At 37.1% G+C, this 24747-nt stretch overlaps 1 protein-coding gene across 2 annotated transcripts in view; it reads left to right on the plus strand.

Moving 5' to 3' along the window:
- Positions 1 to 15116, plus strand: part of RET (ret proto-oncogene) — a 157509-nt gene extending 142393 nt beyond the window's left edge. The window contains exons 16-20 of one of the 2 annotated variants that reach the window (XM_036735459.1): positions 2797 to 2867; positions 8262 to 8399; positions 9579 to 9678; positions 11068 to 11215; positions 12734 to 15116. In XM_036735459.1, the coding sequence (XP_036591354.1) occupies positions 2797 to 2867; positions 8262 to 8399; positions 9579 to 9678; positions 11068 to 11215; positions 12734 to 12891 (615 nt within the window). In that variant the 3' untranslated portion in view covers positions 12892 to 15116. The remainder of the gene's footprint in view (positions 1 to 2796; positions 2868 to 8261; positions 8400 to 9578; positions 9679 to 11067; positions 11216 to 12733) is intronic. The other variant, XM_036735460.1, reaches the window with a different exon arrangement.
- The last annotated feature ends 9631 nt before the right edge of the window (positions 15117 to 24747 follow it).

The following is a 24747-nucleotide window of genomic DNA, read 5'->3' on the forward strand; positions in this document are numbered from 1 at the left end:
TAATAAGTGTCAGCATAGCATAAGCATTAAAAAGATAATGTTTCTTCATGATGCTAGTGATGAGAACCAGAAAACAGAGCTATGTGAAATATGCTTTTTGCTACATGGTGCCAAGAGTGGACTTTTTTTTATTGTTGACTTAGTGAAGGCAATAGTTCTCTTTCTTTGAGCTCTGGTTATGTCTTTATCAAGCTGTTGCTACCAACTAAATATAAAGCAATATGAAGAAACTCTGCCTGTTGACCAACTAATTGAGGGTGGTTCCCTCGCCCCCTGCTTCCTTTATGAAAGGAGAAGAGTATATTTATTACTGTAAAAGCTTTGTATCAAAAGAAAAAATAATTAGATTGCCTGGTGACATGGGCAGCGATACCAGCCTTCCCATGTCACCACTCAATCTAGTTACTGCCAAAATAATCCCAAAGTCAAAATTGAATATGACTAGTTAAGAAAAGTATCGGGGGTGTAATGGATAGAATGCTAGATTTGGAGTGTGAAGACCTATCTCCACATCTAACACTTATCCTCCCTTAACCTCGGTTTCCTCAAATGCAAAATGTCAATAGTAATACCTATAGGAGCTGTTTTGCTGAGTTGCTAAAGAGGCTCAAATTGGGGGGGATGATTAGGTAGGTAGGTGGATAGAGAGATCAGAGAGATAAAGGGACATTGTTTACTCTGTGCCAGACACTGTGCTGAGCATGGGGGATTCAAGTACAAGCAGACAAGACAGTCCTTGCCCTCAAGGAGCTTATATTCTAATGAGGGAAGACCACATATAAAGGCAAAGAAGATGACATGTAAAGTGCTTAACCAAATTTGTAATGCTATATAAATGTCAATATTATTGAAATCCTCAAAATGATTTTTGAGCAGAAAATATTAACAGTGAATGCTGCTAGTAAAAAAATCTACATTGCCTTTTTATTTTAGTTAAAACTTTGTGAATACTTTGATTTATAGACATTTTACATGTTGTAACTGGTAGGTTCCTAAGTCTTGACCAATGTCTATGGAGTTCTGAAATCCTGGTAGGGAGTACATTGGCTGGTCAGTTGGACTTGTATACAGTATAGAATCAGAGAATAACAGAGCTCAAAGGGGCTTTAGATATCACAGTCTGACTCATTTTCTAATGGAAGAAAATGAGACTCAAACAGACTAAGGGATAGCTCAATTGAGTTGAGTCATTTTTTCAGTCATGTCTGACTCTTTGTGACCCTATTTGGGGTTTTCTTGGCAAATATACTGGAGTGGTTTGCCATTTCCTTTTCTAGCTCATTTTACAGATGAGGAAACTGAGGCCAGTAAGCTTAAGTAACTTGCCCAGGGTCACACAGCTAGTGTCTGAGGCGAGATTTGAACTCTGGAAGATGAGTCTTCCTGATCCACTAGCTACCCAGATAGGTCAGTATCACATGGTTAATAAGTGGTAGAGCCAGAAGAGGACCCCAGGTCTGTTGATTGCCAATGTCTTTTTCCCCATTTGCCTTTACACTTATTTCCTCCTTGCTGTCATACTTCTCCCTATTAAATGGGTTCTGTCTGGCATAGGAAGTGATATGTGGCGGTGATAATCTATTACTTTGATGCTGCTATGCACTTGACCATCTGAACTACTTTATGGGATCATAGATTTAGTTGGAAGATTTCTTAAAGGACAACTAGTCCAGCCCTCTCATTTTATGATTTAGAGGGAGGTATGCTGCTCAGTGTGATCACCAGGACTATCTTTTCACAGGTGGCAGTAAATCTGAGCCCATTTCTGGGAGTGGGGTGAGGTGGTCCAGAGGCAAATTAGTGGTAGAGTTCTGAACAGTTTAAAGCAGCCCTTTTCTTTTCTATATTAGGCAGAGCCCAGTGCCCCCCTTCACTCACTCACCATGTTCTTTGTCCTACTTTGCTGTTTCTTTTAGACAAAGATTGGTAAATGATACACTGTGGGGTTGAGGGACTATACAGTTATCCCTTCCATATCACAAATTTGCCCATCACAGTTTTGATATATTATGGATCAGCATAAGAAATTAAATGGGAATTTGGGGGGAGTTTTATGGAAGCTGCAGAAAACACACGAAGGCCAGCAGATAACACAGAGCTTATGACCAAATACTTAACCCAAATTTTACAATAAGGTACTGTAAACACTGCATAGAAGAAAAAGAAAAAAATTAAGACTTCTTCTCTATTATGAAGGGAGGGCCAAAAATGTTACATAGATTTTTCAGATTGCAGGGGCACTGTGCCCCTAACCCCTGCAATGTGTAAGGTATAACTATCTTTCAGTTCCCTACTTATTCACATAAGAGGCAGCTGGGCACAATGGAAAGCCCTAAACACATTGTGACATTGACCACATCATTTCTTAGGATTTGGGTCTGAGTTTCCACATCTCTCAAACATATGAGCCTTGGTTTCCTTAAGTGATTTGACCAAGGCCACACAGGTTAGTAATGACAGAACTAGAATCTGAACCCAGGTATTGTGACTCCAGCTCCAAGACTGCTTTTACTGCACCATGAAACAAAGCTTACAGAGATTCTCCTGAGCTGGCAAAATTAGATTGGATATTTGAGTCACTTCTCAGTTAGTCAATTAACAAGCATTTATTTAGAGTTTACTTTCTGTCAGGCTCCTCTAAAAATCATTTCTTTGTTTGTTTTTTAAACCTGTCTCATGTTAGATGTCTAATATTGCAGAGGTTACCCTACTCATCACATATGACATTTCCACCTAGAACTTTATCAGTTGTTTATGAGCCATATTAATGTCTTTGTCCTTTTTTTCCTCTTATAGGGCCGGATTCCTGTAAAGTGGATGGCAATTGAGTCTCTTTTTGATCATATCTACACTACCCAAAGCGATGTGTAAGTGCGTACTTGTATAGACTTCTTAGTGAATCTAGCATATTCACTTAATACACCCAGGTGTACCTTGACTACAACTTTCCTGTTACATGTGGTTGGGTCTGTAATGAAATAGACAGTATAGCTCTAGAAGTGCATAACCCATCATGTTTTATTTCAATTTTTGGTCATGCATCTGAGGTATGATAGGCAACTTCATGGTAGATAGCTAAATTTCTGATGACCATCAGTGGGGTACCTGAGAAGTGAGGTAGGGGTCTCTGATCAGTCTCTTCCATCTCCAATACTAAGACCATCTTTGTGAGTGTTCTGGGAATTCAGTGACAAATATATAGTTACCTTTATTCTTTGCCATGAAGCCTTTAGAACTAGGCTGCTGGTCAGATTGCAAGAAGCAAAAAGAGTTGCATCTCAGACTAAAAATAGTCTCTTGTTAGGGGAAGAGTGTGTACTTTTGAGGTCCACAAACACTGTAACATTTGTGGAACCCAAATTCTTAAGGTTTCATAGGAGAATGGGCCATGAAAAGGGATGAATTGTCCAATAAATGAATACACTTCGAAAACAAGAGCTGAAATTAAGATTTGTTGTTATTAAGTTAATCATCTTTGAGGGTATAGGGCAGCCATTCAGATTAGGACAGGTGCTCACAGATTATGATCCTTAAATCTAGAGCTGAAAGGAATATCACAGGCCATCTAAACTAAGCTACTGATTCTTCAGATAAGGAAACTGAGGACAAGGAAGATTAAGTGACTTGCCTGAGGTCATCTGGCAAGTCATTGGTAGTAAGTGTCAGAGACAGGATTTGAATTCACATCCTCTAACTCCAGAGACATTTCTTTTCCCTCTATACTGTATTATATCCTGAGAGTTGGGACAGCCATTTTCTGAGGCTGACTTTCCTTAGGGTTGGACATCTTCCTTGTGATTTAGTATGAATGAACAATAGTTGAAGGTTGTCTAAAATATCCTGTAAATCATGTTTGAAACAATTTAATAGAAACTTTTTTTTAGTTAAGTGGTTTGTGGTAAAGTAATTTTTTATTTAAGCAAATTCAATACTTATAATTTCATTCCATTTTCCTCTGTAATCATCAACTTTGTCCTAGTTTTGTTGATTTGAAGAGGTTTGGGGTTTTTTGTACTCGAGTGTGATTTTTGCCAGGAATCCCCCAGTTGCATGGGCTTCTCAGTTTTCCCTCCCCATTACCACCAAACAGCAGCAGAATCAAACAGGTATCTAAGCTCTCAGTGCTAACTCTCATGTTCCTCACTTGTCTTTTTTTTTTGCCAGCACACATGGACTTGCTCTAACACTGCATTTGTCATCCGGATTCTAGCTGGTACAGTCATTAATCACAAACACGGGCAGGTTTGGGAGCAGGCTCATTTTGAATGTTCTGTGGATGACACATCTCACATTGTTGCATGATTATTATTTATTATAATTATTGAAGGAAGAGAGCAGGGGAAGAGTGAAAGCTAGAGCAAGGACAAGCTTTTGCCCTGCTATTCAAAAAGATGGCATTCACAAAATCAGAGTTGAATTGTAAGGAATCTTAGCAGTGTAACCTAGAGGTGAGAGAAATCTCTGCTATTGTTCATCCTTCACTTTTGAAAGAGGACTGACGACATCACTGGTGATGCCTTGACTTGCTCGTGAATTGGATTAAAGAGAGGCAGAGTTGCACAAAGTCATTAGCTTCATTCTCTCTTCCTGAGTCATTGAAATCCAGCAGCCAGACAAAAGTCAAAACAATTAGCAATAGCCTGGGATGCAATGGATGACCTTGACTACTTGGATGTCTGACCAAGCTCTAAGTACTCCACAGCACCTGCTTCAGCTGCTTTCGGAACAGATAGCTCTCATCTTCCCATTCTGTGGGGGAAAGTCTTCACAAGCTTGGTATACACACCCCCTAACTCACTAACCGGTTTGAGTTCTGTCAGTTACTCTCTTACGCTCAATCTGGTTTAGCCTCTCTGCTGAGACAGATTACTGGTGTCTGGTCGTGGCTCATGTTGCAGCTTCTTGGAGCCACAGGTGAGAGTTGAGTGAATGAAGTGGATACCAAAGGCAGATGAGCAGCCCTGGAAAGGGCTCAGCAAACCCTCACACCAGAGGCACTAGTCCTCCATGAACATGCCATATGCCCTGATGTGTGACCATCTACCTTTTGTTGGAAGACAGCTGAGCATCTCGATTGTGCAGTAGTTGTAGCAACAGACTTGGAGACAAGAAGATAGGAGTTCAAATCCTGACTCAGACACTATCTGTATGATCCTGGGCAAGTCACTTACTTTCTCACCTTCTTGGTTTCCTCATCTTAATAAAAGGCCCTGACAGGGTTGTGAGTGAGATAACATATGTAAAGCTCTTTGCAAACCTTCAAGCTGACAAAATGCTAGTTATTATAATAATTATTATTAAAAATAGACCTCCAATGAAAAGGAGTCCCACCTACTTTTGGACAGCTCTTATCGTTAGGAAGTTTTTTCTAACGTCAAGCCTAAACTGGCCTCTCTGCGGTATCCACCCACTGCTTTTGGTTCTATGCTCAGAGGCCAAATGGAATAAAACTCATCTCTTTTCCCCGTGACAGCCCATCATATATTTGAAGGGAGCTCTCATTTTTCCCTCTAAGTCTTCTCTCCTCCAGGCTAAATCTCCTCAGTTCTTTCAAATGATTCCCGTGTAACATAGACTTAAGTCATTTCATCATGCTTGTTGCCAGCCTCTGGGAGATCTCTAGCTTCTCCACAACCTTTTTATACTGCGGTTCTCAGGTTGAACATCACACAGTAGAAGCGCATTCACCTTCTGATGGTGCAGGAAGACATTTGCCTCCTTATTCCTGGGAGTCATGGCCTCTCTTAGTATAGCCCAAGATCCCATTCATTTTTTTGCCTATTATGTCACAAATATCACTCATTGAGCTCACAATATCCTAAAACCCTCCAGATCTTTTCTAAACTCATGGTCCACAATGCTTTTCTATGTGGGGGAGGATAAGTTATTTTTCTTTTTTTTAAAATTTATTTTTCATTTTCAACATTTGCTTTTATAAGATTTTGAGTTCTAAAATTTCCTCCCTCCCTCTACTCCTCCCTCTCCAAGATGGCATGCAATCTGATATAGGCTCTACATGTATGATCATGTTAAACATATTTCCACACTATTCATGTTGTGAATGAAGAATCAGAACCAAAGGGAAAAACCACAAGAAAGAAAAAAACAACAAAAAAGAGCAAATAGAATGCTTTGGTCAGCATTCAGACTCCATAGTTCTTTGTCTGGATGTGGATAGAACTTTACATCATGAGTCTTTTGGAATTGTCTTAGATCATTGCATTGCTCAGAAGAGCCAAGTCTATCAAAGTTGATCATCACAATGTTGCTGTTACTATATGCAGTGTTCTTCCAGTTCTGCTCACTTCACTCAGCGAGGGAGGATAATTTCTTGAAGCCAAATATGACACTATGTAATTCTCCCTGTTGAACTTCATCTTAAATTTAACCCATTGCTCAAAATATTTTCATATCCTCTCACCCAGTGGTTCAGTCTTTCTGACCAGTTTGTGTCATCTAAAGACCCCTGCAAAGACCTGTGTCTTGAAGTTTACCTAGTACTTCTGGTCAAGCATGGTGCATGCTTCCAATCATATTCCTTCTTGCTGTGATCCAAGTCTTCTCTGCTTTGTTCTCCTGAGAATTGTACACAGCACCATGCCTCATGTACCTTTACCTTCTGTCCTCTCTGCAGTCTTCCTCACTCACCTCCTCTAAACAATTGGGTACATGTTTTCCCCTTTATCAGGAAGGGGTTATTCTTGAACTAAGCAGAGGAGGGCAGGAAAAAATCTGTTCTATTTGTGATAGCAAGCCAGACTTTCAAAATGCCACTCTTTTCTTAGAACTGTTCTACTGCCTGGGGCAAAGTAAGGGAGAAGTTAACTTATTCTCCACCTTCTCCTCCCCTCACCTCCAAAGGTAACTTGGTGTCTGTTGTTAATTACAATGTTGCAAAGGATTCCTGAAGAGGCAGGCATTTGATACATCTTTCTGTGAAATCACTGACTGTTCAGCCTTCTGACATTAATGGTCTTTTATTTTAGTTAGGCTAGATTTTCTTGCCATATAGCTTATTAGAATATTTTTGTGGTGGACACAGAAGTCAGGTAGCCAGCTCAGGAGTTTGGGAGAAGGGAAGTCCTTGTCACTAACATTTTAGCATAAATGATCCCAAGGCAGGGGGTAATAGGATTTGTGAATGAGGTGTTTTCTGGACCCCAAAGTCCTAGAAACTGGTTGCGCAGCTTCCTAATGATTTGATGTGAATGATTAATAGATTTCTTGATAGAGGGTTTTTCCTTTCACCCAAGGAAAACTTTCACTGCATAACTGGCAGTGTCTTTTTTTCTTACCTTCTGAGCTCTGCAAAGAGAATTCCATCAATGATTTTGTACAGTGTCATGGAAAGAGCTTTGGATTCGGAATATGCAGAAACCTGGGCTCAAATCTGTGTGGCCTTGGAAAAGTCATTTAACATCTTTGGGCCTCAGGTAAAATAGGAAGGGTTGTCCTAGCTGACCTCTAAGGTTTCTGAATCTAAGGTCCCACAGAATATTTAGGAACACGTCTTATAGGTGAATAGGGACCCCACAGATCATCCTTCCAGTTCCCTTACTGTATAGATCAAGGAAACTCATTCACAGAGATTGTTTGATGTCGCTTGGGTCAAACAGCTAGTTAGTAGCGAGCAAAAACAGAACTGGTGGGCTCTGGAATATAAAGAAGCAGACCTTCCTGTTTTTTTAAGCATAATATTAAAACCAAAGTATCTATACTGTGGCAGGGAATCTGTGGCCTTGAGGCCACATGTGGCCATCTAGGTCCTTTTGACTGAGTCCAAGTTTTACAGAACAAACCCTTCTATTAAGAAGATTTTTTTCTGTGAAGTTTGGATTCAGTCAAAGCACCACACTTAAAGACCTAGAGGGCCACATGTAGCCTTGAGGCTGCAGATTCCCTACCCCTGATCTAGACACTTTGGACTGATCCTGACTTACAGATGAATCAGAGTTAGTTATTTAGTCAGTGAAAAAGCTTATATGTGGGTGTTAACACATCACTCAATCCAATTTTTTTTACAGCTAGGGCAGAAATTCCCAAGGAATGGTGGCTGTACCTTCATGATTGATAGGACATGGATAGTGTACAGACCTGTTTTTCTTACAGATGAGGTCATGTTAAGGGCTGTGATGTGACTTCCCAAGTATTTTGTTTGAGAGTTAGGAGAGGGTATGTGTCCACACTCTACAAAAAGCACAATGTTATAGTATTTCCTGGCTATTTGAACCACTTGGAGGACTTGCTTTTTTTTTCCTCAGGTGGTCATTTGGTGTGCTTCTCTGGGAGATTGTGACCCTAGGAGGAAACCCCTATCCTGGTATTCCTCCTGAACGTCTCTTCAACCTTCTAAAAACAGGCTATCGAATGGAGAGGCCTGAAAACTGCAGTGAAGAAATGTGAGTATAATTTGATTTGATTCATTTATTTTTATTCCAGAATTTTCAAGGAGGAAGTAAACTATTACACAAAATAATTAGCAGATGTTACTATACTGCTCTGATTAATTATGAAAGAACTCTTATACTTTGGTCACTGAGCAAGTCCTGTTTGGACACATATTACAGACTGTAGTTTCTCTGTGTCAAGATCATGATACCGAGTGGTATCATTTGAATTTTCCCTAGTACTCAAGGAGAGCTGCTGGCAAACAATTGTAAAAGAAATTCAGGAAGAACTGAAGGGATTTTTAAAGGTATGTGTACCGTACACATTTGGGTACACATTTTATGTCCCTTTAGCTGCCAGCCTCTCAGCTATTTTTATCTTCAAAGTAGGAGCCTTTTACTTACCTGGTGACATTCACATATCATCTTTATTGTATATTATTTGACCAATTCCTTATGGATTGCATTTGCATTGAAGTGAAAATCATTCAGCAAATTATTGAGGAAAGATTCCAAAATGTTTTAGCAAAGTCCACAAATGGTATCAGACTTCAAAATGGCATGCTAGAGCTTAACTGGCACTTTGTGCTTATAAAGAGCTTATAAATGCCAGCCAAGAACTACACGTGGCTGATTGAAAAGTGTGCTGCTGAGAATGTGCCCCTCAGTGCCCAAGATCCTGAACCGTAATGGTTTTTAAAATAGTTGATCAGTTTATAATGAGTTTTAATAGGCTGAGTGATTGAGTAAATAGAGAGCTGGCCTCTAAGTTAAAAAGAATAGAATTTGCTGAGCAAATAAATAGAGCGAGTTTCCTCTTTGAAAAATTGCCTATATTGCTATATCATCATTTTAAAGGTGGAAGGAACCTTAGAGGTCATTGAGTTCAAACATTTCATTTTACAGATGAGGAAACTGAGGTCCAAAGAGATTAAGTGACAAAGCCAGAGTCCCGTAGGTAGTGAGTAGGCACCTAAGGTGGGATTTGAACCCAGGTATCCCTGATTTTGCATCTAGCACTCTATGCACTATACTTTGTTACCTAGAGTAGGCCAAAATAAAGAATGTACTTTAAAAGAAATGAATGAAAAAGGTAAAATATTTGAAAATTATTACCTGTGGATATGGGGATTTAAGAAATCTATCCAAAGCCATCCTCCTACTGTCATTGGTTCACTCTGTCTCTTACAGGTACAATCTGATGTTGCACTGCTGGAAGCAAGAGCCAGATAAGAGGCCAACATTTGGGGAAATCAGCAAAGACCTAGAGAAGATGATGGTGAAGAGCAGGGTGAGTCCACTTAGATTTTTGGCTATCTGACTCTAGGTTGATTTTGACATTTAAGGATTTCTAGTTTTGAATGATCTATTGCCATGTAAAATACCCCCTAGCTTGGAATTTCAAATTCAGTTATGAGAAATTGGCTCCTTTAATTACCAAATGACACTTGTACTTTGATCACTGAGCAAGTCCTGTTTTGCACATGTAGTTTCCCTGCGTCAAAGTCATGACATCCAGAGGTATCATTTGAAAATTCAAGCACTAACAATCTAACTAAATCAGTCTTGGTGTGATAGGGGAAGCTAGAGCAAGCTTTAGGTACTTTGTTACTTCTTGCCTTAAGTAATTGAAGTGTCTAAAATATATTAATCTCAGCCAGGTGTGGTGACACCTGCTTGTAGTCCTTGCTTACTAGGAAGACTGAGGCAGGTGGGTCACTTGAATTCCAGAGTCCTGAGTTGCAGTATGGCTAAAACCAATCAGGTATCCATACTAAGTCTGGCACCAATATGATAAACCTCGCTGGAGGAAAGTGCCACCGGACTGCCTAAGGTAGGGGAGAAATGGCCCATATCAGAAAAACAGAGCCAGCTAAAGCTTCTGAGCCAAACAGTATCAAGATCAGGTCTGTGAGTAGCTGCTGTACTGCCATCCTGGACAAGATAGGCCCAGTCTGAGAAAACAGAAAGTTCTCTGCTGGCCTGACTTTTAGTAATGAAGGTCCCTGAAATTAGCTAGGCTGATCCTTTGTTGACAGAGATACAAACCACCTCGAAGCCAGTATTTGGACCCTGTTCAGGATTTCTAGGACCTTGGAAACCTTCATTCATAGTACTCATTCAACAACAAGCATTTATCAGGTGCTTGCTATGTGCCAAGCATTGTGCTAAGCACGGGAAATACAAAGAAACGGGGGGAAAACAGTTCTTTCTTTCAAGAATCTCCCATTCTAATGGGAGAAGAGTTGGACACTGAAAGTTTAGAGGGTTCTTTATTATTAAAAGTTTTAAAACACCAATGGGACATTGCAGTAATACTAGTTTCTTTAAAGAACAGCTAAGAAAATATCAAATATATCTGGCAAATCTTTGCATATCTATTAATGTATACTTTTATATGTTATTGGGAAACACTTGCAATTTATATATACAGACACATATAATACTGTTATATACTTATTGGAAAACACTTGGCAAAACATGAGTGATTTAAATGAAACATTCTAAGGAATTTCTGATTCTTATGTTGGTGACCCAAGTATTTGTAAAGGAGGTCATGCAGAAAATATCCTAAATGGTTATAGCATTTATTGTTCTACTTTCTGTTTGGGAAAGGCTATACTTACCATTGTTTCTTTTATTGTGACCTGCCTTTTCTTTCACTCCTCCATTTTGTTAGGATTACTTGGATCTCGCAGCTTCCACCCCATCTGACTCCTTACTTTATGACGATGGCCTTTCAGAAGAGGAGACACCTCTCGTGGACTGTAATAATGCTCCCCTCCCTCGAACCCTCCCTTCCACATGGATTGAAAACAAACTCTATGGTAGAATTTCACATGCATTTACTAGATTCTAGCAAAACACGTATACATACACACACATACACAAAACCACTCCTGATTTTATTTTTTCCTTCTGCACTGTCCTCACACTCTGTATCCCTTTAAAGAGTGTTTCTGGTTTGAATGAAATCAAAGTTTGCTTGAAAAGCTTTTTTTGTTTGTAAATGTTAAACTTTGCATTAGGTTTATATTTCAGGCATTTTGCAACTCTGTTTAAAAAGAAAAGGGATGTGAAAATAAGTAAAATTACTAAATAGATATAAGAGAAAAATAGATCAGGGACATATTCTCAGGGGAGGTTTTAAACATGGTAAACAAATCAAAGTATACATTTTGGGGGGATGGGGTGGGAAAATGGGATCCATTATATCAGATTAATGTACCTGTAATTTAACTGCTTGGGCAAATCAACTGGATTTTGGAAAGTATTTGCTTTGAAAAAAAAAATGAAAAAGGTTCAGCTCAATTTGGGAATGGGGCCCAATATATTTGAACAGTCTTGTCTCATACAATATGAATGCTTCACTCTCTGCTCTTATATACAAGTGAGATGACTAATAGGCAGAGATCTGTGCTTACCTTGAGATGGGACCTTAACTTAACTTGGCCTGTCTAGACAGCAGGAGAAAGTGGGCACTGCTCTTAGAGCCTTCAGAAAGATAAAGCAGTGATGGCAACTCTGGAAAGTAAAAGCAGTCCACTGTTTTCACATCCTTTGTGTTCCTACATAGCCTCATGATACTATCATAAAAAGCTGTAGCAGGTATTTTGAAAGAAGAATATTCTAGCATATTGTGGTCGTGAGATGGACAGTAAATATGGTTCTTGCCAAAACTCCTACTTTTTGCCTCCTGATTAGGTTCTCTAAAGATTATTTTCTTGTCTTGTAATTTTGTAATTTTAAAAAAAACTTGAAGTGGAATTTTTTTCACCGAGTCTTTTCCATTTTTCAGCATATTGGAGCTATGATTTGTAAATGACTTTGGATTTAGCATAGAATCTAGATGTGATATCTTGCAGGCATGCATGCTTCTCTTAGATATCCAAGGTCCTTATCCCTCGTGGAATGAGCAGAAGTATCTGGTAGTTCCATGATGACTGCTAAGTAGGCTTATTTTAGCTTTAAAGCACTTTCCATACCAAAAAGAAAAAAACAAAAACAAAAAAAAAACCTTTTTGTTGCAATGACCTGTTTGGGATAACATCATGCTGTTTTCCTTTTTTGTTGCTATTAAAATATAAGTTTTGATACTGGGAAGCTTATAAAAGCCCAAGCCAGTAGTTCCTTTGGAGTTAATTTTATCAAGAGAACTTTTGATTTTTTGCCCATTAGTGCAATTTGTGTTTCAAAAAACTGGAAAGCTAGAATAATTCGTGTATTTGGTGCAAAAGTCAGAAGTTTGGTTTTGACAACAAAGGGAGTTTTGCCAAGGGCCTTACTGTCTGCACATGAAGTTTTGGTTCTTCAGTGCAGAAAAAATTATCTGTTTTCATTTTTAGGCATGTCATACCCGAACTGGCCTGAGGAGAGTCCTGTCCCACTCACAAGATTCGATGGCACTAACTCTGTGTTTTCAAGATATGCAAATGATAGTGTATATGCTAACTGGATGGTTTCACCCTCAGCGGCAAAATTAATGGACAAGTTTAATAGTTAAAATTTCTTTGTGAAAGGTAATGGACTCATAAGGGGGAAGAAACATGCAAAGAATGGAAAGTCCGCTGGCTCGTTCTTTGTGCAATTTAAACTGGTTAAGCCAACGTTAATTTTAGAATTTTTTTGGTAGTTTTTAAACTGCTTTCTTAAATGGCTTTACTTAACCGATGATTCCCTCTTCTTGGGAAACATATCAAACTGGATGAGAACTCTAGTTCCAGTATTTTATTAACTCTTATTTTTTACTCCTCCTTCCCCCACTCAGCAGAAAGGTCCAGTTTGGTATCTGATTACTACGTAATGAACACTTCATGCTTACAATTTTTCAAGTCAGTTATTCACAGGAAAGGGTTTTAGTATATAATCATTGTTTTTGAACCACTAAATTTTTTAGGTTGCCATTAAACAAGGCAACATGAGAAAAGCATGAAGCACAAAAAATGTTCATAAAAATATTGTTCGAAATTAATTGCACCTGTTTGAAAATCAGAAGGTTAGCAAAAGCTTGATGCTATAATGAAACCCTGTCATGGGGTGAAGAGAGAGCAGGAAATCTCAGTACAGAATTATCTCAACATTTGAGATCCTGAAAATTTATTTTACAAAGGTGTTATCTTTTCTTAGCAAAAAAAAAAAGAATTGTTTTTATCAGATTAAAACTATTCTAACTTTTAGCACAATGGAGAGAAGTTTGATACCAGATATGCTATATATAAAGACTGATGTAAGTGAAGAGTGTTCACAAAACCACAACATATTTACCATTACATCCATCTTTACTACTATTGCATTGTTCCATAATCATGATTTCTTCTATTAGTACAGTGTAGAAAATACAGGGTATTTTCAACTGAATATGTTCCAGATTTCTCTCAATGATTCTGAATGGCAGAAGGGACCTTCTCAGCTTCCGATCCCATCGTATGCTTTCAATACATAACGTCACTATCAACATAGCTTGGAGTAAATTGTTCGTCTTGCAAGTTATGAGTAGCTTAGACTCACGTTCAGTTTAGTTTGTCCAACAGTTTTATTACCAGCTTCTTTATGTAGGAGGCATTCTAGCTAGTTATGTTAGAAGTAGCATTGACAACGAAGAAGAGTTGCTGCAACTTGGAACGGGAGATGATACAGTTTCAGTAGAGTTCAGAGGATGTTTTGGCTCTTATAGAGCTTCCATGAAAAGGTACATGGATGGACTATTTTTTTTTCTTGTATTTTGTAATTTAAAGCTGCTGTAGAAAGAGTTTTTGTTCTCTTAAAGTATTTGAACTCACAAGCAACTTGTTATATAATTCAGTGTTCCTGAATAGTCATATTTATTCAAAACATGGCTCATATGTTGTAGTTTACAATTTGTAAGTCTCTGTGGGTATTATTTTGTTGTCAGCACCATATGTTACCAGTATGCTCATATCTATCATTTCATAAAGGAGAGTCGGGTTGCCAAAACACTGCCTGGTCTTTAGATTTCAAGCACTGTGATAGGATTTAAAATAGTTTTCATAAGAATACTGTATTTTATAAAAAAAAATTCAAAAAAGCAGTACTATTTTGGCTTTTTGGTTTGACTGAAAGAACTAGTGTTGTGTACATGGGTGAAATATATATCATATGTGTGTGTATGTATATATATATATACACATACATATACTCACACTCTTAAGGTACACAGGAGAAGAATGGAAATCTGACTCAAGATGTTACAGAGTCTTGAGTTTATGAAATTTTGGAGATATACTGTGATGATTCTCTTTGAAAAAGCTGTTGTGGCTAAATGTTTGCTTTTTCTATGTTTTATGATAGCTTTATCAAATAGAAAAATTAAGAATAGACTCTCTAAATAGTAAAAGTGCTTCCACAGTAAAGGTGAATTACTGTAGTAAGTCGATCAGCCCTATCAGAGGAAGAGACAGGAGGATTTTCAGAACGTACTGGTTGATGGATGTTGTTATCTCTGGCTTCATGCATCGCCTGATGTCTGTTCCTGAGCTGGGAAAATATTAAGATTTGCCAGTTATGTTGGTCATGATTTATCTATACATATGCACAGGAGGACTTACCAGGTACTGAGTAAGAATCTCAGTTATTTAAAAAAAGATACTTACACTCTCATTACTGAAGGCAATTATACTATGCTGATTTTGGTTTGTTCAGTTTTTTTTGCAATCAAGGTGAAAGATTAACCAATTTCAGTCATCTAAATAAAAATCATGTACCATAAAATTGCAAACTTCCTTTTTTTACATTCCTAGTTTAAAGGTTTTAAGTTATAAAACCTTAGGAGTGCCAAGTTTACACAACCACAATAGAATTCAGAATAGAGGCTTAATGGGAAACATTTTAGTTATAAAAATCACTTGAAGGCATGTCACAACTGACATCTTAACACACAATTTATCCAGCCAAAGAAAAGCATTTTTTGAAGAATTTTGTCATATGTAAAAAAAACCACACATTTCCATGTAGAGTTGTTTATTAAAAACCTTCATAATTATCAGGCATTCAATTGGCCACTTTTTAGCCCCTCCCTCCCTCATTTTGGGGAATAAACAGAGCAGTTGTAATCTGCTTCATATTTACTCATTTTGGGAGCAAACAGAAATAGTGGGTCTTTTGTTTCTTTTCCAAGGTGGTGGGGGGTGAGATGGTATTAGAGAGACATATACGATATATAAGACATATAAACACAAAAGGTCTCAAGGACCAGGTTGAGATTTCAGCCTTAAGTTTGATTTAAGCTTTAGCTTGAATGTTGAATTCTGACATATCTATCTTCCCACCTGGTGATCATGAATTAGAGATGATTCTATATCAACCCTTTATTAATCTCTTAGCAATAAACGACATTGAGAAGAATCAGTTGAAAACATACATCCCGTACTATCAATTGGCTCCTGTTTGTGTGTGGAATGTTTTGTTTATATCTCATCTCCAGAGTACACATGAAAAATAAGGTAACTTAAGTAGGGGTTATCAGTGTGTCTCTGATGTAGCTGTTCCTGATGTCAGTGCTCTGGATCTGTTACCTGGTTTCTCTTCCAGTCAGGACCCCAGAGGCAAGATATGGAGATCTTGGGTATCATTGATTTATTAGTTCCCTTTGACTTTTGAAAATCTCTAAACTCATATATTACATAGTTCCCCAGGCAAAATGAACTTGAAGAGGCCTTTAAAGAATTAACAGAAACCTATGAATGTAAATATGAATTTTAGAAAGAGATTACACCAGGAGATTACTAGATCCTGCATGCTCCAAAACTAAGAAGACTCCCCTCCAAAGCTTAGAAGCCAGCAGGTGATATGGAGTTGTATGAATTGCCTAAGGGCAGCAGAGTTTGGCAAATACGTTATCTCAAAAGATATTAAAAGGAAAAGCACAAACTTCCCCAGGCTAAGTAATCCTGACTCATTTCAGACAAAAAATTTCTTGATTCATATCCTTTGTTTTGAGCTATAATACATAGAAAAAACTACTTTTGGGATTGTGAAAACAAGTCTAGGAAGCTTCCTACTTGTAGCACAACTTCAAAACACTATTAACCCAGGGGAAAAAAATTAACTTAATACACATCCAACAAGCATGAATGCATACAATCACATAATATGTCAATGAGCTTATATGTACATATATCTTTATTATCCATAGGCCTTAGAGGGAAAAGAAATACCAATCCATACTAAAATATATTGACCTTGAAACTGGTACCACTTCCCCTTATCCTTCACTTAATAATTCTCTAGTGAAACACATATACCTCAATGACCTAAAAAATGCCTTCGAAACTGTTGGTTTCAGTTTCCTTTTTGTGAAAATGGATTAGAGTTAGGTTTGCCCCACTTCTCTAGAGAGTGCAAATACAAATCATCATAGCTGGATGGCATATTAAGAAGAAACCTGATTTGTTAACAGAGAAAACTGCCATTTTTCTGTAGCTAAGTTCTGATTTTTTATTTCTAAAATGTTTGGACTATTTAAGAGGAAAGAGCAGATATCTTTGGCTCTGCTGCACTAATAGGCTTTATTTGTTGGTGTTAATGCAGCAAATTCTAGAAATGCCCAAGGGAAATCTAGTGGTTAACATTAGCATTATAATTTTTAAAAAATACTCTTGTCAAGCAGCGGGAGCATTAGAGAAGGTTCACTGGTGCATTAAGTATAGGAAATTAGCTTTAAAAACTGTCTAAGCTACATTTGACATGTCACATGAGAAGTCCCACTTGAAGGCAAGTTACCACCTCATGACAACATGAGATGTCAAGGTATGATTTTAGGAGATGATCTCTACAAGACTATGCTGCACATCTGCCTATTTTCAGATAGATTGAGCACTCAGAGTTTAGTAAGATACTTCAGGTGAGCTATGGAAGGAGTATTTTATAATTTTTCAGGTGATGAGAAGTTGGGGGGGCTCAAACATAGGATACATTAAAATGCATATGTCAACTTTTAAATAAAATATTAAAGTTTGTTTTAGGTGTCTGTTTTTTTTATTATGTCTATAAGCAATAACATACAGAGAAAACAAAATACTAGGCTGTAGTTTGGTGACATTGTGCCATATTTAAACACCACCTGGGCTTTGCTGGTATTGTTTACTTTGCTGTGTGAGATATTGAACAATGAAGATTTTTTTGTGTGTTTTATTTTATATCAAGTATTGGAAGTTTTAAAATTCTGTAAATTTGACATTTTCTTGGAAGAATCATAACTAGTATCCTCATACAGTTTTTTTTTAAATTTCACTTCACATAAGGTAGGTACCAGCCACATATGCAAATTTAACATTCATCCTAAAGGGCTATTACCACATTAAGTAGGGCTGGTAAATCTTGACTAGTAGGATGACTACCATGTCTCTATACTTCCAATGGCTTTGTACAGCTACCTAAGAGTAAATGTCTAGCCTCCTTTTCACTCCCTACTTTTTTCAGGATGGATTTTCATTCCTGTTCCCTCCCTTTACATCTGTCTTTGTAGTGGAAGGAACTCCTTGTACTCCAAAGTCTTGGAGTCCTAGAGAAATGAGCCTGGAATTTTTTGCGTTCATAAAGGGAAGAGTGCTGACTGGGAGGACTCTGGGAGCAACTACTCAGTGCCAGGCCAAGATTTGGCTCCTCTGGGAGCCAAAATCTTAAGACCCATGAAGAACAGATTAAATGCATTGTATTATTAATGTCTATAAAGGTCTTTGCATGTGTAAATCTCTTTAGGATTGCCAAGCTCTGGAGTATGAGGCCATTTCAAGGGTTTGGCAGCTATTATTTGTACCCAGAAAGGGAAGGAACTATTGAGAACAATTAATTAAAAAGAGAAGAAAAAAAAGAGTTGGGCTAATTGCAGAGATTTAGGTTTATAAAATAATTTTCTGAGCTGTGAGAAGTAAAAAGAAACATGACTTTTTCAGGGAGTTATAACAATTACCAACATTCTGTAATACCCAAGAGTCAATAGCCAGAAAATTAGAAATGAACCTTGTTTCTCAACTGTAAAATCAAATGCAGTAAAGTATGTGCAGTATAAAGGAACCACGTTACACGAATGTCTCTGTCCTCAATTTTCCTATGTTCAAAGTAAAACAATTTCTTTTCAGAGTAAACATAGGAATATCAAACTTTGACCTTCCCTCAAAAGATGTCTCTCTTCACCTCTCAAGCCCATGCTGCTATAATCAGTGCATAGTATTGCTTAAAACAAATTCGTACAAGAAGAGCTATGTATACCCCATGTACTCAGGAGATAGTTTGTATTAAATCCTACCCTCCAAGGAACACTGACAAATATGGGCCAGAAGAAAGGATAATTGTTTCCTGACCCCTTGTTTAATAAATAGAGAGCTTGGGGCAGCAAGGTGGTGAAGTGGTTAGATCCCTGACCCTGGAGTCAGGAGGACCTGAGTTCAAATTCAACCACAGACACTTAAATGTATGATCCTGGACAACTCACTTAACCTCAATTGCCTCTAAATAAAAAATAGAGGGCTTAATCCTAAAGAGGATTAGGAAAGAGTACTAGGTCCTATGGAAAATGAAAGACCAGAGATGGATTCTAGTCCTGGTTCTGTTGTGTGACCTTGTGAGAGAGAACTTTGACGGAATGGGATCATATGATCTCTGAAGATTACAAGGTTCTTAAATTTAGTTGTATATGGTATGGACCCCTTTGGGAGTCTAGTGAAGGCAATGGACCTCTTAAAATGATGTTTTCAAATGGATAAAATAATGGGGATTACAAAGGAAAGCAATTATACTGAAATACACTTAATTTTCTTTTAAATTCACAGATCCCAGGTTGAGAACCTATTCTAAATTCTGAAGAGGAAATCTATAAAAATTAAAGTTTAGTACCCCAAACAAAATTCTACAAGATCTGTAGATTTGATCTGAAACATTAGATACCCTGAAAGAGAAGAGGACTGGTTTAGTAAGTGTCAGGAACCTAATGAACTTGCTTTATGTGCATAATTGAAGTCTTCAAAGCTCTGGCCTGAAAGTGTACGTGTTTGAAATTGATAACCTTTCTTCCTAACTTGAGCCAGCCCATTTCTTCAAGTAAGACTGATCTACGATGCAGCTACATTTTCTTAGTTGAGATAAGTCTAAATGAGAATTCTTCCATATATTTCATATGTGTTATAGATACCAAGATAAGTTTAAAAAAAGGATTTGCCCTTAGGGAATTTTAATCACAATAATGGGTTATGACATTTTCATAGATGAGTAAATTATAAGATAACATAAAGGGGGAAAAATGCTAACATCTAGGATTGGAAATAGGGACTGAACTGGACCTTGAGAGAAGCTCTGTAAGGATTCTAAAAGGCAGAAGTGCAGAGAGTGCATTTTATTTAATGTTAAGAGATGACAATTTAACATTACAAAGGGAAAAATAAGCATCCCTGTCTTTTTTTTTTTAAAAAAGTCATCAAATCATTTCCTGACTTTGCTTTAAAAAGGAACTAACTTATGAAATAAATTGTCTTTTGATTATCATTAAAAATAGCTCATATAAACCTCTTCAAGGTTTACCACATGTTTTGCTCACAGCATGTCATGAGATAGTCCAGGTACTATTCCCCTCATCAGAAAAGGAAACCTGTCCAGAAAGGTTTAGTGACTTCTCTGTGATCATACATGTAACAAATCTTGGAGCCAGTGCCAAAACTAAGCTCTTATATCAGCATTCAAACACATTTTCTACTACTGTATAATTTCATTCTAAATAAACTAAAGATTTGTTTTTGTCATTTCATTTTCATTGCAGAGCTTGTTAAAAAAAATTTAGAAAGGCGTAACAGGAAGGCACTATAAAACTTTAAAAGGTTATTAGTGTAAACAAAATCATTTCAATAAAACAAGTACTATTTCCTAGGACCTGAGATCAGAGTCTCTTCGTTCTGCCATATATAGCCACATGGGTCCTGCTTCAACATTAAACATCATGGTTTTCATCTGGTATAAATTTATACTTCAAAAAAGAAAGGAAGAAGGAGAAATCAACTGTGCTAGGCAGTGGGCAGGAGTCATCCTTTAGGGGACTGCAGCTAGCCTCTCATGCAACTTCAATATTCTCATTTGCTTACAATGATGTTGTTAAGCTTCATTTTATGTTAGGAGGAGCAATGTGTCCAGTAAAGTCAATTGAACTTCCTTTTTTCATTTGTCTTATGTAACTGGTTTGATTCAAAGGTTATAAAGCATTAACTTCCTGAACCAGGAATTTAGGATTCCTCTAGGTCTGTTATGGAAATGGAGACAGTAAGAAAGACTTTTGCACAAAGATGTTTTTTTCTTCAGTTTAACCATTAAATCTTCACATGATGCCTTTAGAGGTTGCTTTTATTTTTTTTTGGACCAGCAAATTAAAGTGTAATGCAAAATCAAGCTTGACCTTTAGCTAAATGACAATTGGACGTCAAACAAGGTGAAGAGTTCTAGAATTTAAACCTATCTGTTCACTGCTCGTGTAGATTCTAGTTAGCCATCTTTGTTCAGCTGTGGGTGAATACTTCAAGAATCCAGTATTTCAATGATGTAGTTATTCATACCAGCAATGCAGATTAAAACAAGTAGTTGTTACTTTAATCAAAAATTGCATGCAAAATTGATAGAAAATAACTTTAAAACATAACGGGATAACGAATTTAGGTAAAGGTAGAGTTCTTTTAGGGACCATGAGGTGGTGCAGGGTACAGAACACTGGGCCTGGAGTCAGGAAGACCTGAGTTCAAACCCAGGTTCAGACAATAGCCACGTGGCTCTGGGCAAGTCACTTGGCCCCTATTTGCCTCAGATCCTCATCTGTAAAATGGACACATGCTGGAGAAGGAAATGGCAAACCAGTATCTTTGCCAAGAAAACCCAAGGGACTAAGTCATGAAGAATTGGACATGACTAAACAACTGAGCAACAGCAGAGTTCTCTTATATTTTCATCTTGGTCAGAGCAATTTAACAAGCCAGCTTATACTTTTTAAAAGTGGTTAATCCTCTAATGTATTTAACCACAACTTTCTAACAATTCCATTTTAAAGAGGTATTCTGAACATTCTAATAAAACAAAGTTGTTGTAAAATGTTCAGTAACAGCCCTACATATGTACATTTCAAGTCAGTTTTCTAATATTCTTCCTTTGTGATGTATTTAAATTGGTACTGTACAGTACGGTGAAATGAAACTAGACCCTATGTTTCTTGCCTGTCATCAGGATTACTTTAATACATCATTAGGTTTGTAGATCATGAAAAAGATAGGTAAGAACAAAAACAACTGTTACCAAAAATATGAATTGTTTAAAAAAAATTTTTAATCCTAAACTTAAATCTGGGATGGTGAAAAAAACTTGATTAACAAATACTCTCTAATGTTGACTCCTTTGTTAAATCTCTTTTTAACCACCAAAACACAAAATATAACTTTGTAAATTAATTCTGAATATTGTCTAGCCAAAATGCAATAGAAATGCCATGAGAGAAATAATATATATACACATGAGTTGTACATAGTTCTTCTATGTTTGGTTCTTAACAGTATGCTAGAAAAATAAATGTTTGCCTTGACTTTGCTTTCCCAGTATTGAGAAAAAACCAAATTGTCATAGAAAAGAAACAGTTTTATTATCAACTGTGTAAAAAGTTTCCTGTACATTGTACATTTTTGCAGTTTCACATAAAGATTTTTCTGCTCCTGATGTAGCCAATGCAATAATATGCAATAAATATGTTAATATGTTAAAATGACAGACTACTCAGAAAAAGGACTCATTATTTTTCAGATATACTATGTAATACCAAAAGCTTAGTTTATCAGATATTTTAAAAACAAATTCGCCCATGTATTTAAACATTTTTCTAAACCTGAATATAGATATATTCAGTTATTCAGGTATTCATGTTGAGTGTTGTTTCCAGCACCTGACAGACATACCTCCCACTCAATTTTTCTCTCCCCTGTGGAAGGTTTGAAATATACAAAACTATGGTAAATATCATAACTAGCTTCTTTTGCTTTACTAGCTAAGGGTGGGAGGAGAAAGTCTTCATTCTATTACCTTGACAAATGGAACTATGTCTTACTAGTTTACAAATGCACTCCTATATTTGATTCTCCATCACAACTTTAGGAAATCATCAGAGCTTCCTGAAAGAGATCAGAGGCTGGCCTTTGTGTCTTTGCCTACTTACTCATCTTTAGTTGTCTCTAATGATTTCTGAACTCAGCCCTGCCACCAACTAATTGCAACCTGGGGAAATTTGCATCAATTCTTTAGGCTCAAGTTTTCTCATTGGCAAAATCAGGGGCTTGGCTTAAATTATCACTTAAAGTCCTTTCCAGTTCTAGTATTCTATGACTGTGAGCAGCTATTTACCCACAGGCAGTTCTCCTAAGCAACTAAAATCAAGCCCAAGTCTTAACTATATGCTTACCGAATGAGTGAATGAAAGATTCTATATAGGCTTAGGGATACAGAATGTTTCCCAAATGAATTTCATGCCCAAAGAAGGAATATAGAAAACAATTGCAAATTTAAACTTGGAAACTGGTTTCCAAGTTTTATGATGATTTTTCCCCAGGCAAGCCAGTTCTCTATTTTGCAAGGAAGAAAAAGTCACATCTCTTCATGTAACTGATTACAAACATCAATACTCACTGAACAGTTCCTACAGTCATCCTTTCCTCTTTTTAATAAATGCTATTGTCTCTAACTCTCTGTAATTACAAGGGTTTTTTAAAAAAATTTCTAAAGAATCTAAAATTATCACAAAATGAATGTTCAGTGGTAATGATATAATTTTATCACATTAACTTCCACAAAATGTGAGAGCAGAAGAGGAGAGGGGAAGAAGTTGCAAGGTGTGTAATTTGAAATCCAAATGTAACTCTTAGTACTATTCTCATTCTTGCTACATACATACATATATATGCATACACACATAGGTATATATGGGTGCGTACATATATGTATGCATATGTATGTTTACATACACAAACACATACATGTAGCATGGTAGTGGAAATTATGGTTTGTTGGAAAATGTCAAAACCCTCTCCCTTCTATTCTTCCAAGAACACATATACACATATATGTACGTATGTATGTGTGTGTGTGTGTATTGTAGTAGAATTGAGAATCCAGCATTCACTCCAGTGTATTTCATGATCTTCTTATATATGCCACCTAACAGGTATACTTAACTTTAAGCACTAGACGTGTTCCTGCAAAAATGAGTGTAAAATAGATTTCTATAAGTTATATCATATCTTAAATTGATTTCAGAGACATTTTTCTTCTTTTTTAAATGATCATCTGGCAACTTTTCTTTAAGTTCCTTTGTACACCAATTTATTGGCCAGGAACGGCAATGAAATCATTAAATATAAGGAAAGAACTACTGTTTAAAGGCATCCTTTGATAAATCCTTTTGTAAAGGGAGTTACAAAATATGATAGTGATTCAATTATGAAAAATTCCTCCCTGTGACAAAAATAGCCTTTCTAATGTGGGTGAAAATTAGCTTATTAATGTATGTTTATGCTGTTTTTAATATTCATCATAACAAGCACAATTAAGAACAGTAACCTTGATCTTGTAAATAATCAAGATCCCCAGGAATGTGATTATCAATCAACTAGATTTTGCATCCAGCTCTCCACCCCCACCTCCACCCCACCATCATTGTGTCATTGTTACATTTTGGATTCTCATCAAGTAGCAGGACCCATTCAGTCTCTGGCATGGCCACACCCCGTTTCTCACCTTCCCTATATGTAACCTCATTTATCTATCTTAACTCAAGGTTATAACTTAAACAGCTTAATTACATTGATCAATGTAGAGCAAAATTGGAAAAAATTAATTGCGTGTCATTTAGCTGCCACAATGTATTTTATCCCCAGATTCCTCTATTCCCAAAGCAGAACCCCCTTTTAGGCTGGAGTCAGCATGGTTTTGTAATTTTCTACAGCTTCATCCAGCAGCACATGAACAGACGTGAAGGAGGTCCATGGTGGGAGTAATCTGAGGCTGAGGTTTGACAAGGCAGGATCCATGAGAGAGCAGAAGACAAGGGACTCAAGTGTAGAGGATGGTATACAGTTGAACTGATTCCCCAAGGGGTCAAGATAGAGAAAGGAGGAGAGGAGATGCCTGGTGATGACTCGGGAAACAATTTTGGCTGAAGGGATTGAAGGTCACAGTTAGCATGAAAAACAGGGTTAGGGATAGAGAACGATGATAAGGATGATAAAGGATTATAATCAGATAAAAGAATTTCAGTGTTCATGAATGTTGAAGTGAAACACTTGTCTATGATGATGAGATGGAAGATATGAGTATCATTGTGGGTAGCTGAGGTAAA

The sequence above is a fragment of the Trichosurus vulpecula genome, chromosome 8, assembly GCF_011100635.1.
Source record: "Trichosurus vulpecula isolate mTriVul1 chromosome 8, mTriVul1.pri, whole genome shotgun sequence".
NCBI classification, from domain to species: Eukaryota; Metazoa; Chordata; class Mammalia; order Diprotodontia; family Phalangeridae; genus Trichosurus; species Trichosurus vulpecula.